The sequence below is a fragment of the Pistacia vera genome, unplaced genomic scaffold, assembly GCF_008641045.1.
Source record: "Pistacia vera cultivar Batoury unplaced genomic scaffold, PisVer_v2 Contig225, whole genome shotgun sequence".
In the NCBI taxonomy this organism is placed as follows: Eukaryota; Viridiplantae; Streptophyta; class Magnoliopsida; order Sapindales; family Anacardiaceae; genus Pistacia; species Pistacia vera.
This window is the reverse complement of record NW_022196030.1, coordinates 734,202-758,524: the sequence shown is the minus strand read 5'-3', so window position 1 is coordinate 758,524 and position 24,323 is coordinate 734,202. Positions and strand designations below refer to the sequence as shown.

At 34.9% G+C, this 24,323-nt stretch overlaps 4 protein-coding genes and 1 pseudogene across 5 annotated transcripts; 3 read left to right on the top strand and 2 right to left on the bottom strand.

The window, feature by feature from the left end:
• The first annotated feature begins 163 nt into the window (after window positions 1-163).
• LOC116130839 (thiamine biosynthetic bifunctional enzyme TH1, chloroplastic-like) lies at window positions 164-5,320 on the top strand. Of its 2 annotated transcripts, XM_031416525.1 has the most exons (10): window positions 164-299; window positions 490-711; window positions 1,176-1,250; window positions 1,624-1,699; window positions 1,783-1,858; window positions 2,364-2,495; window positions 3,361-3,425; window positions 3,504-3,631; window positions 4,042-4,289; window positions 4,575-5,320. In XM_031416525.1, exons 1-10 carry the CDS (start codon window positions 255-257, stop codon window positions 5,092-5,094), a joined length of 1,587 nt encoding a protein of 528 aa, XP_031272385.1. In that variant the 5' UTR covers window positions 164-254; the 3' UTR covers window positions 5,095-5,320. The 2 variants fall into 2 exon arrangements, with proteins under 2 accessions (XP_031272385.1, XP_031272386.1); XM_031416526.1 differs by lacking the exon at window positions 1,624-1,699 and having other exon boundaries at window positions 1,779-1,858.
• A 6,307-nt stretch (window positions 5,321-11,627) lies between these two features.
• Window positions 11,628-13,650, top strand: LOC116130764 (signal peptidase complex subunit 3B-like). Its single transcript, XM_031416465.1, has 5 exons — window positions 11,628-11,809; window positions 11,935-11,982; window positions 12,773-12,835; window positions 13,235-13,288; window positions 13,564-13,650. The coding sequence occupies exons 1-5, from the start codon at window positions 11,684-11,686 to the stop codon at window positions 13,648-13,650; spliced, it is 378 nt and encodes a 125-aa protein (XP_031272325.1). The 5' UTR covers window positions 11,628-11,683.
• A 1,431-nt stretch (window positions 13,651-15,081) lies between these two features.
• Window positions 15,082-17,471, top strand: LOC116130822 (annotated as a pseudogene).
• Window positions 17,472-18,943: 1,472 nt separating this feature from the next.
• Window positions 18,944-21,231, bottom strand: LOC116130795 (pentatricopeptide repeat-containing protein At1g63330-like). The gene has a single exon (XM_031416481.1). The coding sequence runs from the start codon at window positions 21,106-21,108 to the stop codon at window positions 19,036-19,038; it is 2,073 nt and encodes a 690-aa protein (XP_031272341.1). The 5' UTR covers window positions 21,109-21,231; the 3' UTR covers window positions 18,944-19,035.
• A 219-nt stretch (window positions 21,232-21,450) lies between these two features.
• On the bottom strand, window positions 21,451-22,631 carry LOC116130763 (disease resistance protein PIK6-NP-like). Its single transcript, XM_031416464.1, has 4 exons — window positions 22,467-22,631; window positions 22,185-22,252; window positions 21,684-21,985; window positions 21,451-21,587 (listed from the first exon to the last, which is right to left on the bottom strand). The coding sequence occupies exons 1-4, from the start codon at window positions 22,629-22,631 to the stop codon at window positions 21,451-21,453; spliced, it is 672 nt and encodes a 223-aa protein (XP_031272324.1).
• Between the last annotated feature and the right edge of the window lie 1,692 nt (window positions 22,632-24,323).

The window sequence follows — 24,323 nt, the reverse complement described above, 5'->3', positions numbered from 1 at the left end:
CAATTAAAATAACATTTTAAAAATAATCTACTAAATAGCCCGCTGCTTCTCAATTCAAGACTACAAATAGTGCCATTTAATATAATTTCACTAATAATTATAATTAAATAATTAAAAATACTCCCATTATTTTGTATTTTCTAGTATGGGTGGGTCCATAACACTCACTCACGCAGATTAGTAAAGAGTCTAAAGACAAAACGTGGCCTAATCTGTTTGAGAAGATGAAAATTTGAAAGCGCCTCTTGCTTTACATGGCCTTCTCGGGCGTTCTTTCCTCTCACTTCTCCTTCTACAAGGTACACCGAAAATAAAAGATTAAAATATAAACTCAACAACTGTATTTATCGCATCGTGCTCAGCTTCTTATAAAACTTTTAAATTTCACGAGAATCTTACTATTAGCTACACACAGAACTACAACCTTATCTTTTCCTGCACTTTCTCGGCCGCCAAACAGGCGCTAATTTCTTGTTTTTGAGCTTACAGTTGTCCAGTTCGAGGTACAGAACGCGAACGTTTGTTGCAATACAAGGAGGAGATGGTAGTAGCGATTCTAAGATGAAAATTCCACATGTCTTGACTGTGGCCGGTTCCGACTCCGGCGCCGGCGCCGGAATTCAAGCCGATCTTAAAGCATGCGCCGCGCGTGGCGTTTACTGTTCGACTGTTATTACTGCAGTGACCGCTCAGAATACCGTCGGAGTTCAGGTTGTGCATTGCTTACACTCTGTTTGCTTTGCTCTTAATTAGTAGGAAAAAGAAATACGTTTCTTTTTTTTGGTATGAATAAATTTGTTCATATCAGAAATAGTATTGGTAACAAGCAACTTTTATTGTTAATATGAAGCTTCATATTGCAACCTTATGATTTTTAATTAGTAATAGAATTTTAGTATAAACTATGAAACATAGGCATTTTGCATGACTCACCTCGTAATAACTCTGGTAACAGGATGCAAGATTCTGGCAGTGTTGTCAAAATAGTATTTTTATAAAATAAAGAATCAGATGATGATAATATTTTGTTTGTATTCTGTATATAGAAATTAATAATGTTGAACATCAAGTTCCATGTGAACTGCATGTTAATAAAAGGTCTGATGTGTTACTGATTGGGTAAGGGGGGTATGACACATTTCCTGATGTTATTCTCTGCTATTTGTAATTGTCAGGGTGTAAATATTGTGCCTGAAGATTTTGTTGCGGTGCAGTTGAAGTCTGTGCTCTCTGATATGCAAGTCGATGTGGTGAGTCTCATCACTGATTGCTGATTTTCTATGAAAGGTTTTCTGATTTATGAGTGCTTTTTGTTGATCATGTAGGAGTAAAATTTTAATGAAGGACAAGGATAAACGTTTCTGTTAAATGTTTTGTAATGAAAATTTATATAGCTTTTTTGGATAATATGTGTTAGCTTATGTTCATCAATGAAATATAATTGCTTATGATAAGGGTAATTATAGGTGTTACATTGAAAAGAGCTGATGAATTACACCACTGCTGAATTGATGAACTTTCTTGTTTATATTGGGCTCCATTAAATATGACCTGTATTTTTTGCTTTGTGCTTACTTGTAATACTAATAAGTTGATTTTAAACTAGCTATTATATGTCCTTAGGTGAAAACAGGTATGCTGCCTTCAATTGACCTAGTCAAGGTTCTCCGTCAGAGTCTTAGGGAGTTTCCAGTTCAAGGTATGCTATAGATTTAAATACCTAGTTTTCTTGATTTCTATTCTTGTAGCTTTGAGTTGACTTATTCTGGTAACTGAAGGCAGCTTTAGTTGTTGATCCTGTCATGGTATCTACAAGTGGAGATGTGCTGGCTGGCCCTTCCATTGTCTCTGGGTTTCGGTATGTTAAAATTTCCTCTTATTAGTGACAAGTAATATTCATAAACCTGGCAATTTTCTGTTAAAGAGTTTTGATGCTTATTAGTTGTGTCCTCTTCTGCTGCCATCACCAAATCTTCTTTGTACTGCTTATTCTTGATTTCCCTGTTCTTGTTTTAGCAGTTTAGAAATCAGAAGACTTTCTTCTTAAGCAAATGTTCCTGGTTCTGCTCTAATAAAATTAAGCCCTTTTATCATATTTTCCTCTGTTGCTCCTTGGAACTTGGAAGCAACCTTCTACTCACTGCATTCCTTGCTGTTCCTCCCTAAGTTTTTATTTGAAGCACTTTGGCCAATAAAAGCATGATTTGCAGTTATAATTACCGAAGGAATCATCAACAGATTTATTCATTGAATACACACATAGCCATGTTTGTATTTCTTCATGGAGGGAAGAAGAGTCATTCTTATTTTTGTTTTGTAGAAAAAATTTAAAATTAGATGTTGCTTTCTGGTTCTTGATGCAGAGAGGACCTTCTTCCTATGGCTGACATAGTGACCCCAAATGTAAAAGAGGCATCTGCTTTACTTGGCATGCAAGTTGCAACAGTTGCTGACATGCGTTCTGCTGCAAAGTTATTACACAATTTGGGCCCAAGGTTAGTGGAAATTTGATTGAGGTGTTTCCCAATTAGAGATCTGTTATTTAAGTAACTATTTTTGAACACCTTGAGATTACGGAGTTTTCAATGTAAAAAGCAAGTCTTAGAAAGGCAATTTTCCTCATACCGGGTGAGGCAGAAGCCTCAAACAGTGAGACTTTTGTCTTTGTCATTGTATTGTATATAAGTGCTTGAGAATATTTTAATTAATAGAATGCAAGAGAGTTATAGAATGAAAAAAGCTTGATAGACAGAAAAGGCCATAAACATTTTGGGCATGCAATTATGCTAAGAGGAAAAGTAATATCACTTTATAGTTTATAAACCATTTGATATAAGACAATGAACTCTATAGTCTTTTGGGTCACCGGATTCAGCTTTATGGAGTGGTTTTTTTTTCTTGTTCCCTTTTTTGTTAGAATAAATACATCTTGGGATAGAATGAAAGAATAAAATCAAATTGGAAACTTGTTTGAGTTAAACTAATATATAATCTAGAATAAGAATTTTATTAGTTATATCAGACAGTATTTTATTCCTGAAGTTCAGAGATTTAAGTCTTATTATTACTTGTTTTAAGTTAAGAGTTTAATTTTCTTGGGTTTTTGTTGGGGTTTCTTTCAAGCCACTATATACATAGCCTCAAGTTGTTTTGTGGGTAGGCTTGAAAGACTTGATGAATATTGAATGTTGGTTTTCTGCCCCATCAGCTCTCTATGTTCCTCTCCTCTCCAACTTTTTCCTATCTTTTATTCGTCTAATCATCTCTCCATTCTTCACTCTCTTTCTTATTGTTATCCTGCCTATCCCACATCATAAACAAGTATGGTGCCTAAACAAACGGTTAATTTTGCATTTTCAGAAATGTGCTTGTCAAAGGTGGTGACCTTCATGATTCATCAGATGCCATTGATATTTTCTTTGATGGTAAAGTTAAGCTCCTGTTTTTGATGTATTTCTGAAGAGTTCATGTCACTGAGAGTCAACTTCTTTTGATTATTGCAGGCAAGGACTTTTATGAGTTGCGTTCATCTCGTGTGAAAACACGTAATACTCATGGTACTGGTTGCAGTTTGGCCTCGTGTATAGCAGCTGAGCTAGCAAAAGGTTCTCCAATGCTCTCAGCTGTTAAGGTATTTATTCATGTAGATGTCTTCTCAGATTAAGTTCTAATAGTTATGTTATGCAAGCATGTCAAGTCACAAAAAAGCTTTATTTTTGTTTATAGTATTATTTACTGTTCACCTATAAGATGGGATGCACAAGGAATTAGATATTATTATGATTTGTATTTTCCAACTTTTTGCCAGTAGCAACTTGCATAAACTAAGTAGTTCAATAAATGCCTGGATATCTTGGTACTTATTCAATGTTTGTGCTTCGACAATTGTACTTTAAAGATTTACCTTACAGTTTATTTTTATTAGAACCATGTTCCTCAGGCTCTATGTATTTTGTGCATCTTTTGTTTAATTCGTTTCTCTTTCTTCTTTTGGACTAAATTCACCAGTATACCAATTCTCATTTGTGTGAGTTCTCATAGGTGGCTAAACGCTTCATTGAAACTGCCTTGGATTACAGCAAAGACCTTGTTATTGGAAATGGACCTCAAGGGCCCTTTGACCACCTATTGAGGCTTAAGAATACATCTTGCAGGCAAGAGGCATTTAATCCAAGTGACTTATTTTTATATGCCGTTACGGATTCTGGGATGAACAAAAAGTGGGGCCGTTCTATAACAGATGCTGTTAAATCTGCCATAGAAGGAGGTGCTACCATTATTCAATTGAGGTTTGTCACTGATGATATGTCATCTCTTATGTGCTCATTGTAATTTTTACACTATACTTTGCATATATCATTTGTCTTCATTGGTTTTGCTACTTTCATTTCTGTATAATCTACTATTTCTTAAACAAATCATAGAGATCTGTGTGGTTTTACTGTAACGGATTTTTTTTTCTATATTTTAATTCTTAGCTTGGGCATATGAATGACAGGAATTGCCTTTGTGACTTCATTTGCATATAAACATTACATAAGCTAATGTTCATGGCTTTTTTACTTGTTTTGCAGAGAAAAAGATGCTGACACGGGGGAATTTCTGGAAGCAGCCCGAGCATGTTTAAAAATTTGTCGTCCCCATGGAGTACCTCTACTGGTAAACGACCGTATTGATGTTGCCCTTGCTTGTGATGCTGATGGTGTGCATGTAGGTCAGTCTGACATGCCTGCTCGTGTCGCCCGTACTCTTCTTGGCCCTGAAAAGATCATCGGCGTATCATGCAAAACACCACAGCATGCCCAACAAGCTTGGATTGATGGTGCCGATTACATTGGTTGTGGCGGAGTCTACCCTACTAATACCAAGGCAAACAATCTCACTGTAGGTTTGGATGGATTAAAAACCGTCTGTTTGTCTTCGAAGTTACCCGTGGCTGCGATTGGTGGCATTGGTATTTCAAATGCGTCTGATGTGATGAGACTTGGTGTACCAAATCTGAAAGGTGTTGCAGTTGTTTCCGCTCTTTTTGATAGGGAATGTGTTACGACAGAGACCAAGAAGTTACATGCTGTGCTAACGGAGATGCAATGAACAGTAAAATGGAGAATGAGGAGCTCCAGGTGAGAGTTTTTCTGATTGTTACAAGGATTTAGCTATTTAGGAGATTTTAATTGATTGTGTTCGTCATTAAAATTGCTTCTTTTTCACTAGTAAAATATGTAATTGGGGATTTGACATGTTATTTGCTCAGTTCAGAAAATGATTTTGTTACTTGGATTGAAAGTCTTTTTTATAATTTAGTAAATTTATGATTTTTTTTTTTTTCAAGTTATAGTCTCGAACTAAAAATTTTATCCTTACCTTTGGGAAGGATCCTTAAAGCCAACTGGGTAGAACAATTAGTATTAAATAATTTCTTTATTTTTTAAAAATCTTTAAATGGTCCATAAAGCTTATTTTAATTTCTCAAAGTTTGTTTCCTTTAATCTTATTTTATTATAATTTTACCCACTAATATCCAACGTTTAGCTTAAAGAGTTTGATTTTAAATAGGATTCCTTTTTTCTTGTGACTTGTACTTTCTTTTCAAATAAAAGTCTTCTCATTGACCTAAATAATCTAATTTCGTGGTAAACTCCACGAGCATCATTTCGAGGATTTTTTTTTTAATTTTTTATTTTAGGTGTATTTGGTTAAGAGCATGTTGTATTACTTGAAATATTATATTAATGGAAAGTTAAATTACCTTGAAGATTATTGGGAATGTTTAGAGAAATGCGTTTGGTTGAATAAAATAAATTAATGGATATGTTATTTAATTTACTAAATTGTCCTCTTTTTTAAATATTAATATAATATCATTTTTTGAACAGTTTCTTTAACCCCATACGTTTGAGATATTGCTAAAACACCATAAAACAAAAAAAAGTTTAAGACTTAACAAAAAAGGCCACCAACCCCAAGCCATTGTCGGCCACTTGCAACCATTGTTGGCGATGACAATAGTGGTCGTAATGGCTTACGATCGGTTATATCTAGTTGACTGTGTGCTGATTTGACCAAAAATGGTCTTGTTGTTAACGACTAGAGATTTGGTTATCGTTAACGACCAGAATCCGTAGATCTGGTTGTTTCCGGCTATAGATCTAATAAAAAACGGTCAGATTGGGCACACGATGGCTAGATTCGGTTGATTGGCGGCTGGCGATGGTGGCCAAATCTGGCCACCACCCTTGGATAATTTTATTAAAGTCTAGGGGTATTTATGTCCTAAATTTTTTGTATATAAGAATAAAATAGTCCATGAATATATTTGTAAATTATTTTCAAAATAAGGGTATTATTGTCCAAAAATTTTAATTGTTATAGGTAAAATTATAACAAAAATAATATTGTCAAGTAATTTTAAAATACCTATAAAAATGGAGATAATCAGATTACTCTTATATAATCAATAGTAATTATTATTGGTTTTAGAAGATTATCGGAATCTTATATTACTTGACAACTAAATATGTTAATCAAGTAAGAGCATCTCCAAATGACTCTTTATATGACTCAAATTCTTTATTATAAAGAATTTATCCTTAAAAATAAGAGTTCAACAGACTCTTTATTCTTTTACGCACAATCGGCTGGATATAGCAGGTCGTGTGCCGTTTCGACGATTGTCGGCTGTTGTTCGATGGTGGCGGCGATTGATTGTCCTCTTAGGTAGTTGGGGTGCTTTAGTAATTTTTAAACTTTATTGTGGGGTTGTTTAGCTAAATTAACAAATATAGGCTGTTAAAAATAATAATAAATATTTTCAGAAAATGTATCAAATAACTATTCTGTCTTACAAACCTTTTTAAAAAATTATACCAAACAACTATTTCAACATTTTATCAAACACTGATATAGTTTTAAGATATTTTTAGAATCTGATCCTATTCAATTTAATCAAATTTATTCAACTTAAAGCACTTTTTAGAATAACATTTTTTAAATAACCTACCAAAAAGACCCTAATATATTGAAATGTTTATGGAAAATTAAGAGTTGTTTTTCCTAGTCTTATTCCCATTTTCGTAACTCTACAAAAAGAAAAAGGAAATCTCCAACACTGTCATACCATCATAACTGTCAGAGAGACCTCTTGTTTGAAACTAATGACCTCCAATAACGGAACTTGTTGAAGCAATCATAACTGTCAGAGAGAGCCTCTTGTTTGTTGGAGAGAAAGGAATAAAAACAAATAATATAGGCATTATGTATTTATCAAAGTTAATTCAGCAAAAGAGAGAGTGTTTTAACTTGAGAGAGTGTTTTAACTTTAGGGTATATGTTTATCATTTAAAAAAACTGTCAGAACCGTTAGAAAATAAACTCCCAAGCACGGATTGGGTGTTTTAAAAACCGCTACTAAAAACCCCTCAAAAACGCTACGATGGTTTACCCTCATAACCGCTACCATGAAACTCCCAAGCAGACCCTTAAAGTCACCAAAAGTTTCATTTTAAATATTTTTGGTGACGTTTGGAGTTACTTTTGTATAATTTAAGGCTCTGTTTGTTACCCTATACCACCATCGCTGCCAACAAACATCGCTGGTCACTGCCGTTGTTGTCAGTCGACATGGCTAGAACGGCTCACGATCGAACGGATCTGGTGTTGATGACCAGATTCTTGCCAAGATCTAGTTGTTAACGACATATCATTTGGCTATCTGGCCATCAACGCCAAATCTGTGATCGTAGTCTAACTATTTTGGCTAGATCCAAGTTGGATCTTGCGAAAAGGCCATATCGGCGTAGGACTGGTTGGATCTAGCCGATTGGGAAGGATCCTTAAAATCCAAAATGGGTAGAACAATTAGTATTAAATAATTTCTTTATTTTTTAAAAATCTTTAAATGGTCCATAAAGCTTATTTTAATTTCTCAAAGTTTGTTTCCTTTAATCTTATTTTATTATAATTTTACCCACTAATATCCAACGTTTTAGCTTAAACAGTTTGATTTAAAATTTAAATAGGATTCCTGTTTTTTGTATTCTGACTTACTGACTTGTACTTCCTTTTCAAATAAAAGTCTTTTCATTGACCTAAATAATCTAATTTCGTGGAAAACTCCACCGGCATCATTTTAAGAATTTTATTTTTATTTTTTATTTTAGGTGAATGATGTATTACTTAGAATATTATATTAATGGAAAGTTAAATTATCATTTAGAGAAATGTGTTTGGTTGAATATAATAAATTAGTAGGTATGTTATTTAATTTATTAAATTATCCTTTTTTTTTAAATATTAATATAATATCATTTTTGAATAGTTTCTTTGGCCCCATATGTTTGAGATATTGCTAAAATATCGTTAAAAAAAAAAAAGTTTAAGACTTAACAAAAAAATGCCACTAACCCCAAGCCATTGTTGGCCACCTGCCACCATTGTTGGCGACGACAATAGTGGCTGTAACTGCCCAAGATCGGTTAGATCTAGTCGACTGTGTGTCAATTTGACCAAAAATGGTCTTCTTGTTAACGGCTAGAGATTTGGTTGTCGTTGACGGTTAGAATTCGTAGATCTGGTTGTTTTCGGTTATAGATCTAGTAAAGTGCCAGATTGGGCACACAATCGGCTAGATCCAGTTGACTGGTGGTTGTCGATTGTGGCCAAATCAGGGCACCATCCTTGGGTAATTTTATTAAAGTCTAGGGGTATTTATGTCCTAAAAAATGTGTATATAAAGATAAAATAGTCTATGAATATATTTGTAACTTATTTTTAAAATAAGGGTATCATTGTCTAAGATTTGTGATAATTATGAGTAAAATTATAACAAAAATAATATTGTCAAGTAATCTTAAAATACTTAAGAAAATAGAGATAATCAGATTATTTTTTATATAATTAATAGTAATTACTATTGGTTTTAGAAGATTATAGGAATCTTATATTACTTGACAACTAAATATATTAATCAAGTAAGAACATCTTCAAAGAACTCTTTATATGATTTAAATTCTTTATTATAAAGAGTTTATCCTTAAAAATAAGAGTTCAATAGACTTTTTAGTCTTTAAATATAAATTAAAGAGTGAGGTTGTAGAGAGTTAAATTTCACTATCTATTATAATTTTAAATAATAAATTACAAGTTTCTATGCATTTTATTTATTATTTATGTCTCCTATTAAATTTCTTTATTGAAAAAACATATTCTCTCTTCTAAAATTTAAAGAGTTTATTGGATTTGAATAAAAATTTTGTTCTTTATATTTAAAAATTAATGAAGATGTTCTTTATTTATATGAAACATTGGAGATGTTCTAATATAAGATAACATTACCTCAGTAATGGGAGATTACCCCTGACCAAACACACCCTTAGGGCCTGCTTGGGAGTTTTTTTTTTTCACTGGTTTTGGGGGGTTTTTAATTAGACTGGTTTTGAGGTGTTTAAAAACCATTACTTGCCAGATTTTTAATGGGCTGGTTTTGACTGGTTTAAAAATCCCTCAAAACCAGTGTAGTATATTTTTGAGGGGTTTATAAAACACCCCAAATCAGGGTGTTTTGACTGGTTTAAAATTTTTATCCCAAAAAAACCCATTTCCGCTGATAATCTCTTTGCTGTACACAAAAAGGTTGCTGCCCCAATGTTCTATGGTTGCCATCCAATCGTCCAAAAAGTTCTATGGTCCCCCTCACCATGGTTGCCAAAGTTCTATGGTTGCCATCCAATCGTCCAAAAAGGTTGCCCCCTTTACCATAATATTTCCCTTACATTCCACCTTCAAGTTTTACCAGCTTGGTTATCTTCTGTTGTAGTTTTTCATTTGTTGTAAAACTTGAAGGTCAAACAGTCTTAACTGATTTGCTTAGAAGAGTAAGGCATTCTTGCAGTTCTTACTCTTTTAAGAGTGGTGTCTCAAACCCTCTTACCGTATTTTTCATTCTTGCAGAATTAATTTGTCTTAATACATTCAAGCGTTAATTCTTTCTTGGTCATTTCTTCTCACATTATTCTCAAAGTATTCCATATATATACATATATGTTTACGTGATGATATTAAAAAGCTTTGGCTCGTCCAGTATGCAAAGGGGGCATCTAAAACAATAAACTAATTATATATATGAATGGTAGCTCACGAGCTGCTCATACATGTTTGCCTCAAATATGTACAGCTACTACCAGACATAATTTCAAGCACCATAATCCCGCCCCTCAGTTTACCATGGACCAGTCTGTGTCCGTCTCAAGCACCACTTCTTTGCTCCCTGTTGTGCATTCATCATCTCCAACACCTGTCATACCATCATAACTGTCAGAGAGACCTCTTGTTTGAAACTAATGACCTCCAATAACGGAACTTGTTGAAGCAATCATAACTGTCAGAGAGAGCCTCTTGTTTGATTGGAGAGAAAGGAAATAAAAACAAATAATGTAGGCATTATCTGTATTTATCAAAGTTAATTCAGCAAAAGAGAGAGTGTTTTAACTTTAGAGAGTGTTTTAACTTTATGGGTATATATGTTTATCATTTAAAAAAACTGTCAGAACCGTTAGAAAATAAACTCCCAAGCACGGATTGGGTGTTTTAAAAACCGCTACTAAAAACCCCTCAAAACCGCTACGATGGTTTACCCTCATAACCGCTACCATGAAACTCCCAAGCAGACCCTTAAAGTCACCAAAAGTTTCATTTTAAATATTTTTGGTGACGTTTGGAGTTACTTTTGTATAATTTAAGGCTCTGTTTGTTACCCTATACCACCATCGCCTGCCAACAACCATCGCTGGTCACTGCCGTTGTTGTCAGTCGACATGGCTAGAACGGCTCACGATCGACCGGATCTGGCTGTTGATGACCAGATTCTTGCCAAGATCTAGTTGTTAACGACTATATCTATTTGGCTATCTGGCCATCAACGCCAAATCTGTGATCGTAGTCTAACTATTTTTGGCTAGATCCAAGTTGGATCTTGTCGAAAATGGCCATATCGGCGTAGGACTGGTTGGATCTAGCCGATCGTGTGCCATTTCGACGACTGTCAACTGTTGTTCGGTGGTGATGGCCGACGGTCAATTGTCCTCTTAGGTGGTTGGGGTGTTTTGGTAATTTTTAAATTTTTATTGTGAGGTTGTTTAGCTAAATTAACAAATGTAGGAGGTTAAAAAAATAATAAATATTTTCAAAAAATGTATCAAATAACTATTCTGTTTTACAAACCTTTTTAAAAAAATATAACAAACAACTATTTCAATATTTTATTAAATTCTGAAATAATTTTAAGATATTTTTAGAATATGATTCTATTCGATTTAATCCAATTTTAATTCAACTTAAAACACTTTTCAGAATAACATTTTTTTAACTAATCTACCAAAAAGACCCTAATATATTGAAATGTTTATGGAAAATTAAGAGTTGTTTTTCCTAGTCTTATTCCCATTTTCGTAACTCTACAAAAAGAAAAAGTAAAATCATAATTCAAAACCTTAAAAAATCCACGTCAGCAGTTGAACCCACCAAATCATGTGTTTCATCCAATGAAATTGCTCAATTAACAGAACCCTATTACTGTTCAACAAAATATTAAAACCCACAAACAAAAACAAAAAACAAATAATAAAAAACAAAAACAAAATAAAAATAATAAAAACGAGCTGCAACAAAAACGCCGATACAAAAAAAAATGCATTCATTTTGGTACAGAGCCAACGCTCTGTTAACGTTCGCCGTCACGATTCTTGCCTTATTGTGCGCCACCGCTTCTATTTCTGACAACCTTAACGCTCCTTCTCCGACTGCTGAAATCCAGGTCAACTTACGAGCGTCTTTTATTCGATTCGTTTCATTTTTTTCAGATCCATCTTTGATTTGTGTTAGAATTAAGAGATCCCATGACTGATTTTGTTTCTGGGTTTGTGTATTTTGTGATTGTAGGTATTGAATATTAATTGGTTTCAGAAGCAGACGCATGGAAACGATGAGGTAATTTTTCAATTTTTTTTTGATTTTTAGTATTGATTGTTTGTAATTTGTATAAGCTTTGTTAGATTTATGGGGTTTTGATTCTGAATTATGTGTATGATTAAGTTATTAGTTTGATAAGTAGAAGCTTTGATTGATGAGAGGAATGTTGATAATTGTACATCATTATTTAGTTTATACTACTTTAATGAGTGAGAGTTATAGTTTAATACATGATAAGGTGCGGCTTTGGTGATAGTGAGAATTCTTGTTACAGTAAGATGATCATTCAGTTGGCATCCGGATCATTTGGAATTTCATTGTTGATGACACCCTTTTCCGGTAGGGATAGCAATAAGTATATTGCTAGAGGAGATTGTAAACCTAGACCCGCCTTGGTACGGGTTCGATTCCCAGTCATTGTGCAATGCCTAAATGCTATGTGTATTGTGGGGTCATTGTAATGTCTAGGGTTTGCCTATCTGCCCTACCCTGGCTAAAAACATAACCAGTTGATTTAGGAGTTTTTCAGAGGATACGATGAGGGGACTTCCCTTGCCATCTGAAAGAAGAAAATCAAACTTTGGAGATTAACAATGATCATTATTTTCTAAATGAACCAGAAAGTTCTTTTTATGGTTTTCATAATTCACATTATAGGAATAATGGATTGAAAGGGACAGGCCTGATTATTACATGCATAGCTCTTCTTCTATGGATGTGTTGTGTTATAAGCACACATGATTATGTCATGTGTCTTCTAGCTTTTGATTCTAAATTTACTCTAAATAAACTTTTTTCTTGTATGTAGGTCAGCCTGACACTGAATATAACCGCCGATTTGCAATCGCTGTTTACATGGAACACCAAACAGGTTGATTTTCCAAGATGTCTTTATCTCTTTTCTTGTAGAGGCTTTTATAGTTATTTGCTGATTGAAAGTGCTTTTCCAAGGTATTTTTAGTGGTAGGTTGATACATAAGAGGTTTCCTGTGAGTAGACATTGCGAAAATTTAATATGCTCATCGCTGACATGTAAACATGTAAATTAGACCCCATAGGATTATATCTACTGGTCAAATAATTTTCTTTTTTATAATCTTTTAGCAGTTTATTAATCATTTTAATTTTTTCCTGTTTCAAATCCTATTTACTAATTCAATGAGGATGCCCAAATATGATAGGCTTATTTGGCCAGTTCCTCTTTTACAATTATTGTGTGTAAACCCAAAGCTGATTTGAGATTTGATCATTGCCTTACTACTCATTGCAGCTTTTTATTTTCGTCGCAGCTGAATACAAAACCCCAAAGAATGCACTAAACCAGGTAATCTCAAGGAATGCGGGTGCATATATTTTCTGAAGTACAGTTGTTTTCTATTTTTGTGATTATTCTAGTATTGTGTTATCCGTTCTAGATTATGAACTTATGAGGTAATTATGAGGCTATAATGATTTGCCTTTGCATACTTCCTGCTCATAAACACCCGCTCTGTGCCAATATTATATTGCATGAGAATTTTAGAAGTACTTATCAGATCTCAGGTTTATCTGCTTGAAACAATGCTCTTAACTTGATTGACTTTGAATGTTGTAGCACAGGTGTCACTTTGGGATGATATAATACCTACCAAAGAGTCTGCCAAGTTTTCCATTCACACCTCTAACAAGTACCGTTTTGTTTACTAATTAGCCCCTCAGTTTACCATGGACCAGTCTGTGTCCGTCTCAAGCACCACTTCTTTGCTCCCTGTTGTGCATTCATCATCTCCAACACCTGTCATACCATCATAACTGTCAGAGAGACCTCTTGTTTGAAACTAATGACCTCCAATAACGGAACTTGTTGAAGCAATCATAACTGTCAGAGAGAGCCTCTTGTTTGATTGGAGAGAAAGGAAATAAAAACAAATAATATAGGCATTATCTGTATTTATCAAAGTTAATTCAGCAAAAGAGAGAGTGTTTTAACTTGAGAGAGTGTTTTAACTTTATGGGTATATATGTTTATCATTTAAAAAAACTGTCAGAACCGTTAGAAAATAAACTCCCAAGCACGGATTGGGTGTTTTAAAAACCGCTACTAAAAACCCCTCAAAACCGCTACGATGGTTTACCCTCATAACCGCTACCATGAAACTCCCAAGCAGACCCTTAAAGTCACCAAAAGTTTCATTTTAAATATTTTTGGTGACGTTTGGAGTTACTTTTGTATAATTTAAGGCTCTGTTTGTTACCCTATACCACCATCGCCTGCCAACAACCATCGCTGGTCACTGCCGTTGTTGTCAGTCGACATGGCTAGAACGGCTCACGATCGACCGGATCTGGCTGTTGATGACCAGATTCTTGCCAAGATCTAGTTGTTAACGACTATATCTATTTGGCTATCTGGCCATCAACGCCAAATCTGTGATCGTAGTCTAACTATTTTTGGCTAGATCCAAGTTGGATCTTGTCGAAAATGGCCATATCGGCGTAGGACTGGTTGGATCTAGCCGATCGTGTGCCATTTCGACGACTGTCAACTGTTGTTCGGTGGTGATGGCCGACGGTCAATTGTCCTCTTAGGTGGTTGGGGTGTTTTGGTAATTTTTAAATTTTTATTGTGAGGTTGTTTAGCTAAATTAACAAATGTAGGAGGTTAAAAAAATAATAAATATTTTCAAAAAATGTATCAAATAACTATTCTGTTTTACAAACCTTTTTAAAAAAATATAACAAACAACTATTTCAATATTTTATTAAATTCTGAAATAATTTTAAGATATTTTTAGAATATGATTCTATTCGATTTAATCCAATTTTAATTCAACTTAAAACACTTTTCAGAATAACATTTTTTTAACTAATCTACCAAAAAGACCCTAATATATTGAAATGTTTATGGAAAATTAAGAGTTGTTTTTCCTAGTCTTATTCCCATTTTCGTAACTCTACAAAAAGAAAAAGTAAAATCATAATTCAAAACCTTAAAAAATCCACGTCAGCAGTTGAACCCACCAAATCATGTGTTTCATCCAATGAAATTGCTCAATTAACAGAACCCTATTTACTGTTCAACAAAATATTAAAACCCACAAACAAAAACAAAAAACAAATAATAACAACAAAAACAAAATAAAAATAATAAAAACGAGCTGCAACAAAAACGCCGATACAAAAAAAAATGCATTCATTTTGGTACAGAGCCAACGCTCTGTTAACGTTCGCCGTCACGATTCTTGCCTTATTGTCGCCACCGCTTCTATTTCGACAACCTTACGCTCCTTCTCCGACTGCTGAAATCCAGGTCAACTTACGAGCGTCTTTATTCGATTCGTTTCATTTTTTTCAGATCCATCTTTGATTTGTGTTAGAATTAAGAATCCCTGACTGATTTTGTTTCTGGGTTTGTGTATTTTGTGATTGTAGGTATTGAATATTAATTGGTTTCAGAAGCAGACGCATGGAAACGATGAGGTAATTTTTCAATTTTTTTTGATTTTTAGTATTGATGTTTGTAATTTGTATAAGCTTTGTTAGATTTATGGGGTTTTGATTCTGAATTATGTGTATGATTAAGTTATTAGTTTGATAAGTAGAAGCTTTGATTGATGAGAGGAATGTTGATAATGTACATCATTATTTAGTTTATACTACTTTAATGAGTGGAGAGTTTAGTTTAATACATGATAGGTGCGGCTTTGGTGAAGTGAGAATTCTTGTTACAGTAAGATGATCATTCAGTTGGCATCCGATCATTTGGAATTTCATTGTTGATGACACCTTTTTTCGGTAGGGATGGTAAAAGTATATTGCTAGAGGGGATGTAAACCTAGACCCCCTTGGTACGGGTTCGATTCCCAGTCATTTGTTGCCTAAATGCTGTGTATTGTGGGGTCATTATAATGTCTAGGGTTTGCCTCTCTGCCCTACCCTGGCTAAAAACATAAGCAGTTGATTTAGGAGTTGCAGAGGATACGATGAGGGGCTTCTCTCGTCATCTGAAAGAAGAAAATCAAACTTTGGAGATTACCAATGATCATTATTTTCTAAATGAACCAGAAAGTTCTTTTTATGGTTTCATATTCACATTATAGGAATAATGGATTGAAAGGGACAAGCCTGATTATTACATGCATAGCTCTTTCTACGGATGTGTTGTTTTATAAGCACACATGATTATGTCATTTATCTTCTAGCTCTTGATTCTAAATTTACTCTAAATAAACTTTTTTCTTGTATGTAGGTCAGCCTGACACGAATATAACCGCGGATTTGCAATCGCTGTTTACATGGAACACCAAACAGGTTGATTTTCCAAGATGTCTTTATCTCTTTCTTGTAGAGGCTTTTATAGTTATTTGCTGATTGAAAGTGCTTTTCCAAGGTATTTTTAGTGGTAGGTTGATACATAAGAGGTTTCCTTGATAGACATTGCGAAAATTTAATATGCTCATCGCTGACATGTAAACATGTAAATTAGACCCCATAGGATATATCTACTGGTCAAATAATTTTTTTTTATAATCTTTAGCAGTTTATATATTATTTAATTTTTCCTGTTTCAAATCCTATTTACATATTCAATGAGGATGCCCAAATATGATAGGCTTATTTGCCAGTTCCTCTTTACAATTATGTGTGTAAACCCAAAGCTGATTTGAGATTGATCATTGCCTTACTACTCATTGCAGCTTTTTATTTTCGTAGCAGCTGAATACAAAACCCCAAAGAATGCACTAAACCAGGTAATCTCAAGGAATGCGGTGCATATATTTTCTGAAGTACAATTGTTTTCTATTTTTTTGATTATTTAATATTGTGTTATCCGTTCTAGATTATGAACTTATGAGGTAATTATGAGGCTATATGATTTGCCTTTGCATACTTCCTGCTCATAAACACCCCTCTGTCCAATATTATTTGCATGCGAATTTTAGAAGTACTTATCAGATCTCAGGTTTATCTGTTGAACAATGCTCTTACTTGATTGACTTTGAATGTTGTCGCACAGGTGTCACTTTGGGATGATATAATACCTACCAAAGAGTCTGCCAAGTTTTCCATTCACACCTCTAACAAGTACCGTTTTGTTGATCAGGTATGCCATCATAATGAATTTGTTTATTATTCTGTCTACCGATATTCATAAGTGAACTTAGGTGTTTTCTTTACCAAATTGAATTTGATTCTCATATTTCCCTTCCTTTTCCATGTAGGGACACAATCTCCGGGGTAAAGAATTCAACTTGACATTGCACTGGCAGTCATGCCAGACAGGCAAGATGTTTGTCGATAAAATAATCATGTCTGGATACCGCTTGCCAGAGGAATACAGATGAGAATATCTTGAGTGTATGATCTTCTTGTAACTTAGTCTTTCTGTTAAGGGGATATTAAGGATCAGCTTAACTAGAAAACTAGGAACAGGGATGTTTCTTGTCCGATAAAGTGAGAAAATGAAGATTGTTTTGCTTTTAAACACTTTAAATCTTGTTGCAAAATGATGGATTATGTTTCTTTCCTTAGAAGAAATTTTTGGCCTCTCTTTTTACCAGTTTTGCTGCAATCCCCATTGAGTCTCTACTCACAAAAACTGAAACCATGAACATCATCTTTATAATTTTGTTTCCACTAAGATTAACTGAAGTATCTACCCAAGCTAAGGATCTTTGCAGACAGGACGAGTCGTGGCAAAGTCTAGAAGAAGGTGATGTGATCAAGTGCAATCTGCTAGGGAAGTGCCTCTCACTTCTCAAAATCAAATGGTATCAGAAAAATAAGAGGAGAGCTGCAGTGTGGAGCTAATTGATTTTGAGTTTTTGACAAGGATACAAGATCGATTCTACAACCTTTCTTCAAACAGGCTGATATGGAGGAAGACCAATGGAGATGCAGAGAATAGATGGAACAGTTTTGTAAGATAAAGAAAAGAGAGATGTCATATAGTCCCTTGACCAACAGAGTTTATTTCCTCTTTCTCCATAAAGCATGTAATGCTTCCTCTTCGGTATCATATAATAGCATGTACATCCCATGGACCCATACCCACTTTCTCTGGTGGGGTTCTGAATAGTTACGTTCTTACATGTTGTCTTACTTATTTCCTGTAGTGGGGCACTGGAGAACATAGTTTTTAGTTTACCTCTCAAGCGGAGCACTAAAGAGTAAAGACATTGTCAAAAGTTCCGAATTTGTTGGAAGTTATGGAATCTGGATGTAATTTCTCCCAAACATCACTACGTTTTTAAGAAATCCCCAAATTGCATCATTTATGAATTCAATTTCAGGAAATAAGATAGCCAAAGATTGGACTAACTGGAAGCCTCTGTGATTGTAGAAGGCACGTACACTTCTGGGAAGTTACATGTCGACTGGATCATTGGTATTTGTTGGTAAAATTCCAATTCTTTTCTAACGTTTATCTAGGAGATAAAAGAAAATTTCATCAAATCTGAACCTTATTCAAAAGATATTGACACTCAGAAAATAGTCAGCATCAAATTGACATCAGAAGTTAAGCAGGAAATTTACTTGGTCCGTTTTTCCCAGCTTAGTAAGCAATTTCCGAGACTATTGACCTTTTCCATCTCAGTTTCTCTTCCCTGAGTGGCTGAGAAACTTGGGTTCCTTCTAATTAATACGGGTACTATTGCTTTAATCAAAACTTAGATGGCTTATGATGAAAATTTATTCATCTAGAGGAGTTTTGATAAATTCTTTGAACCTTAAGGTCAGTCATTGGTGGTTAAAAGCAGAGTTGAACCCTTAAGGTCAGTCATTGATGGTTAAAAAGCAGAGTTGAACCCTTATAACTGATCAGACTAATAACAAAGGTTATTTCTTGATTGCTAACTGGAACTCAAGCTACACTGTGCTGTCATTTGCCGTGGAATACTGAACGCCGATCTGAAAACCAATATGGAATTTGTAATGAATTAATAAGTCTTCAGAGTAGAATAAGATGTGGGCATCAACAAGAACATGGTACTTCGTTTTAAAAATGATTTGCAGTGAAAAATGTACAACTTTATTAACATGAAGTTTAGATATTCTTAAAAAATGAAAAAAATAAAATAAAGTAATTGATCATGTCACAGATGAAGATATGGTTACTGATCTAGTGGGATCTTCTCCGCCCCATGGTACAGAATCTACAGAAGAACAGCGGGAGACATTTGGAAGTGACTCAATGATTGCACGGCATCCGGCATCCTCCACAACAAGGTGTAGTAGCATTGAAAAGACTGCTTCATTTGGTGAGAAATTCCTATTTCGCATTTTTTCAAGAAGTTGCATTGCTTTGTTAACATCATTTTCTTGAAGAAAGCCTTGAATGATGGTGTTGAATGTAATAGAGTTTGGTAAACATCCCTTTTCTTCCATTTGAAGAAGCAACTTATCAGCCTCCATTAACATCCCTTTCTTGCAGAGGCCATTGATCATTATGTTATATGTTACAACATCAGGAACCAAGCCTTTCTTTGACATTTCATCAAACTTCTGTCTTGCTTCGTCCAGTCTACCTACTCTACACATACCATCAATGAGTATACTGAAAATCTCGATAGTCGGTTCATATTTGTCACTCTCAAGGGAGTTAAACACATCCAATGCCTCCTTAATGTGGCCATTTTGACAGAGCCCATTCAGCGTGACTGCATATGTAGCTAATACTGGAGATATACCAGCAGTAGGCATCTCATTAAACAGCTTTTGTGCTGTTCTTATTCTCCCAGCCCGAAAAAGTCCAGCTATGAGTGTGTTGTAAGTCACTGTATTGGGGTTCACTCCCCTTATACGCATTTCTTGAAAGAGGTGAATTGCTTTATCAGTCTTCCAACTCTTGCTATAGCCATCCATCATGATGTTGTAGCTATATACATTGAGCTGAAAACCTCTATCCACCATCAACTCAAACAATTTTTCAGCATCATCGAGTCGATCAGCCAAACACAAACCACTTATGAGTGAATTATAAGTGAATAAGTTAGGATCCTTCCCTTGCTTAATCATCAAAACTAAAATGTCCGCAGCTTCTCCCACCTTTCCCTCTTTGCATAGACAATCTATCAAAACTGTGTATGTTACAACATCAGGTGAAATTCCTTCTCCCATCATTTGATCAAAAACCCTTTTGGCTTCACTCCGCATTCCCATTTGACAAAAACCATGAATCAATGAGTTATAAGTAACTAAGTCCGCAGAAATCCCTTGACCAACCATTTCATCAAAAAATTCAAAAGCCTCCTTCAATCGACGGAAACTACACAGCCCGTTAATCAATGAACTATAAACAATAACATCAGGGTTAATTCCTTTTCTTATCATTTCCAAGAATATTTTTATTGCCTCATCAACACACCCATTTTTGCAAAGACCATCAATAATCAAACTGTAAGTGATCACATTTGCTTCACAATTCATCCTCCCATGCAACTCAAGAGCAAAATCCATCTCACCAATCTTGCAAAGGCCATTAATAAGAAGCCCATATATGAAAACATCACCTTGAAACCCTGTTTCACTCATTTTATCAAACACCTTAACCGCATCAAAAACTTTACCCTTTAAACACAAACCCTTAAGCAAAGTGGTAACCGTAATCACATCAGGCTCAAAACCCCTCTTTAAAATACCACCGAACACACCAAACCCAAATTTTAATTTCCTCATGCGACTACAACAATGAATCAAAATGTTTAAAGTATACAAATCAGGCTTAATTTCTTTATAATTTAACTGTTTATACATAGAAAACACTAAAGGGTAACCCTTGCACTTGGAAACTGAAGTTAATAAGTGATTAAATGTATCGATTAAAGGAATCGATTTAGCTTCGATTAGTTGATGGAAGTATTGTTGTGCGTTTTGGAGGTTGATTATACCTAATTTACACTGGCTCTTCACGTGATACTCCACCTGGTTTGTACCCAAAAAAGGGTTAGTTTTTGTGTTCGTGTTCTTGGGTTTGGATTTTGGTGATGAGATTGGAAGTGGGTTTGTAAATAGAGAGGAGAGGGTGCGTGTACTTCTTTCGCCTTGAATTGCATTTTCTGAAACAGTGGCGCTCTTCTGTAACATGGTTGACTGACAATAGATTTGAGAGTTCCAGTTATCTTGGGAGCCCAAATAAAAGTGTTGTTTAACAACGTAAAGCATATAAAAAAATGCTATTTGTTGAAAACATATTTGTTCGATGAAATTAAGAAATCAGACGGCTGTTATAGAATTGAGAAACTTATTAAATGAAAAGTTGTTTAAAAGTCAATGGGTCTAATGTTGTTAATGGTCAAAATTGTGGAAAGGGTCATTCGTTGATGATCTTCAAGTGGTGTTAAAATCATTAAAATAAAAATCTAGGAAAAGATTTTCAGAATTCCTGAACATGATATAAAGATTGACCATTTTATACATAAGTATATGCTTGTTCTTCCCGCAGAAGTGTCATGCAAAATTCATATGACATCTCTAAGATGAAGCTTTCCAAGGTGGGACAGCTCTTCAGCCATACGGCACTGGCACTTTCTTCAAAGCACTGCAACGTGAGTCGTTGAAATCCTCCAGCCTTGACAATAGTGCTTCTCCTTCATAGGCCTCAAGAAGCTGAATATCCACCAGGTTTGGAAGAGCTTGAATAGCTTCAAGGGAACATCCGTCAATTTACACCACCTCAGGCTTAATTTACTCAGATTACTATGAGTATTCACCCATTGTTGTGTAACTCCTCAAAGGACCTTTCAAGTATAATCCTTTGAGAAGTGAGGGAGGAAAAGATAGAGAACTTAGATCGATTATTTCATTCTCTTGAGTTGAAGTTACGTCTAATGTCATGAGGTTTCTCATCTTTTCAACCGAAGAGCACAGACGTGGACCGTCTTCCTTTCTTAAGTTCGTAATTTTCAACTTCCTCAATTGGCTCAGCCTCTGTAGCTCTTTAAGGATGTCTCCACCTTGCTCTAAGTGTACAAAAGAAAGCTTTTGCAATTGCAAGAAATGCAACTGTCCTGTCCCTGCCTGGAGCGTAAATCCTTGCTTACTATGGAAGGGTATATATAATTATAAATAAGTATATAAAATAACCGTAGACCAACAGATGACGCAATTGTCGTAGCTCTAGGATTCAGGTGGGCAATTTAGAGACATGTTTGTGTTTCAGATCCAATATCTCAAGATATTGAAGCTTTTCAATTGAACTTGGAACACTCTTCACACTTGTTCCCATCAAACTTAGATACCTTACAGGGAAAAAACCCGTGACTTTTCTGGAAATTTCTCCAAAGGCAGACCCCGCATATGCAACACCCTGAGCTTGTTAAAGCCATGATTAAACATAGAAAACATATTTGAGTCTAATAGTGACTTCAACCCAAACATCAGCAAAGAACAGATCCGGGTCAGATTCCGGTTATTGTGTTTGTTTCCCCAGTTATTGTTGCAAGATTTTTGTGTCTGGACTTGGAAAGAATCATCTGACGCATAAGTTCATGGATGCGACATGTTTTAACGCTACAATCAACCCCTCTTTCAGCAACGTGGATCAGATTCCGGTTCAGCTCATTGAGGTAGTTTTGAGCAATCTCTTCAAGTGTCTTCTCTTCTTTTTCTACCACAAATCCTTCTGCTATCCACAGCCAGATCAATCTCTGATGTTCAATCAAATAGCCTTCTGGGAAGATGCCCATTTACAGGAAACAATATTGCAAGTAATTTGGTAGATTATTGAAGCTAACTAGAAAGAGAATTTTGTTCAATCTATGGAACTTGTCATTGCTTTCTAATTCAGAACCAAGGTTGNCTTATTCACTGCAATCAATATTATCTCGCCATAGGGAGGACTTTCTATATAAAATTCGATAATACTTATCAAGACAACAAGTGACTTGTTATTACCCTTATGAACCTACTTCCTAGGATCTCCAATCACATAGGTAGGGTTACCATCACTCTTGCCTTATGCTTTAGGCATAAGTCTCATCCCTCTCGACGTGTATCCCACTAACCTCCTACTTAGTGGTTTAGTCAGAGGATCGGCCAAATTTAACTCTAACTTCACAAAATCTAGGCTCACTACCCAATATTCTAGCAGCTGCTTTATAATGGTATGTCTTATCCGGATATGTCTGCTTTTCCCATTATAAATTTTGCTCTTTGCTCTCGCTATTGCGGCCTGACAATCACAATGGATTGATACTGAAACAGGAGGGTGAGTTTCAATGGGAAGATCTGTTAAGAAATTCCTTAACCACTCAGCCTCAGAACATGCCTTTTCTAAGGCGATAAGCTCAGACTCTATGGTAGACCGAGCTATGCAAGTTTGTTTGGAAGACTTCCAAGACACAACACCTCCACCAAGTGTAAAGATATAACCACTTGTGGATTTTATTTCATCTGAATCTGATATCCAGTTGGCATCGGAATATCCTTCTAATACAGGTGGTGTACTTCCAAACATTAGCCCATAATCAATGGTGCTCTTCAAATATCTAGCAACTCTGTCTAATGCTATCCAATGGCTCTTATCGGGATTATGAGTATACCTACTCAATATAGTGACAGCATGAGCAATATCAGGCCTTGTACTATTCATTAAGTACATAAGGCTACCAATGATTTGGGCATATCTATTTTGACTCACACTGTGTTGTGTATTTTTCTTGAGTTGAGTATTTCCATCATAAAGAGTTGAGACGGGTTTACTATCTAAATACCTAAATTTTCTTAAGAAATTTTCAGCATAGTGTTGTTGTGATAACTTAAGACCATCATTTATCTTATTGATTTTAATCCTAAGAATAACATTTGCCTCTCCCATATCTTTCATATCAAAATTTGAGGCAAGAAACTTTTTAGTCTTAATTATCACATCCATATTAGCACTAAATATTAACATGTCATCAACATAGAGACATATTATCACATAAGTGTTGTCTTCAAATGATTTAGAATATACACACTTATCTGAATCATTAATTGTATAACCATTTGAAACTAACACTTGGTCAAACTTCTCATGCCATTGTTTTGGTGCTTGTTTAAGTCCATAAAGAGACTTTACCAGTTTGCACACTTTATGCTCATTACCTGGGATAACACAATCCTCTGGTTGTTTCATATAAATTTCTTCATCCAGGTCTCCATTAAGAAAAGCTGTCTTCACATCCATTTGATGTATATGTAATTTGTAAATTGCAGCTAAAGCAATTAACACTCTAATTGATGCTATTCTTGTTACAGGAGCATAAGTGTCAAAATAATCTATATCTTTCTTTTGTGTATAACCTTTGGCAACCAATCTTGCCTTGTATTTATCAATTGATCCATCAGTCTTTAATTTCTTTTTAAATATCCATTTGCACCCTATTGGTTTAGTTCCT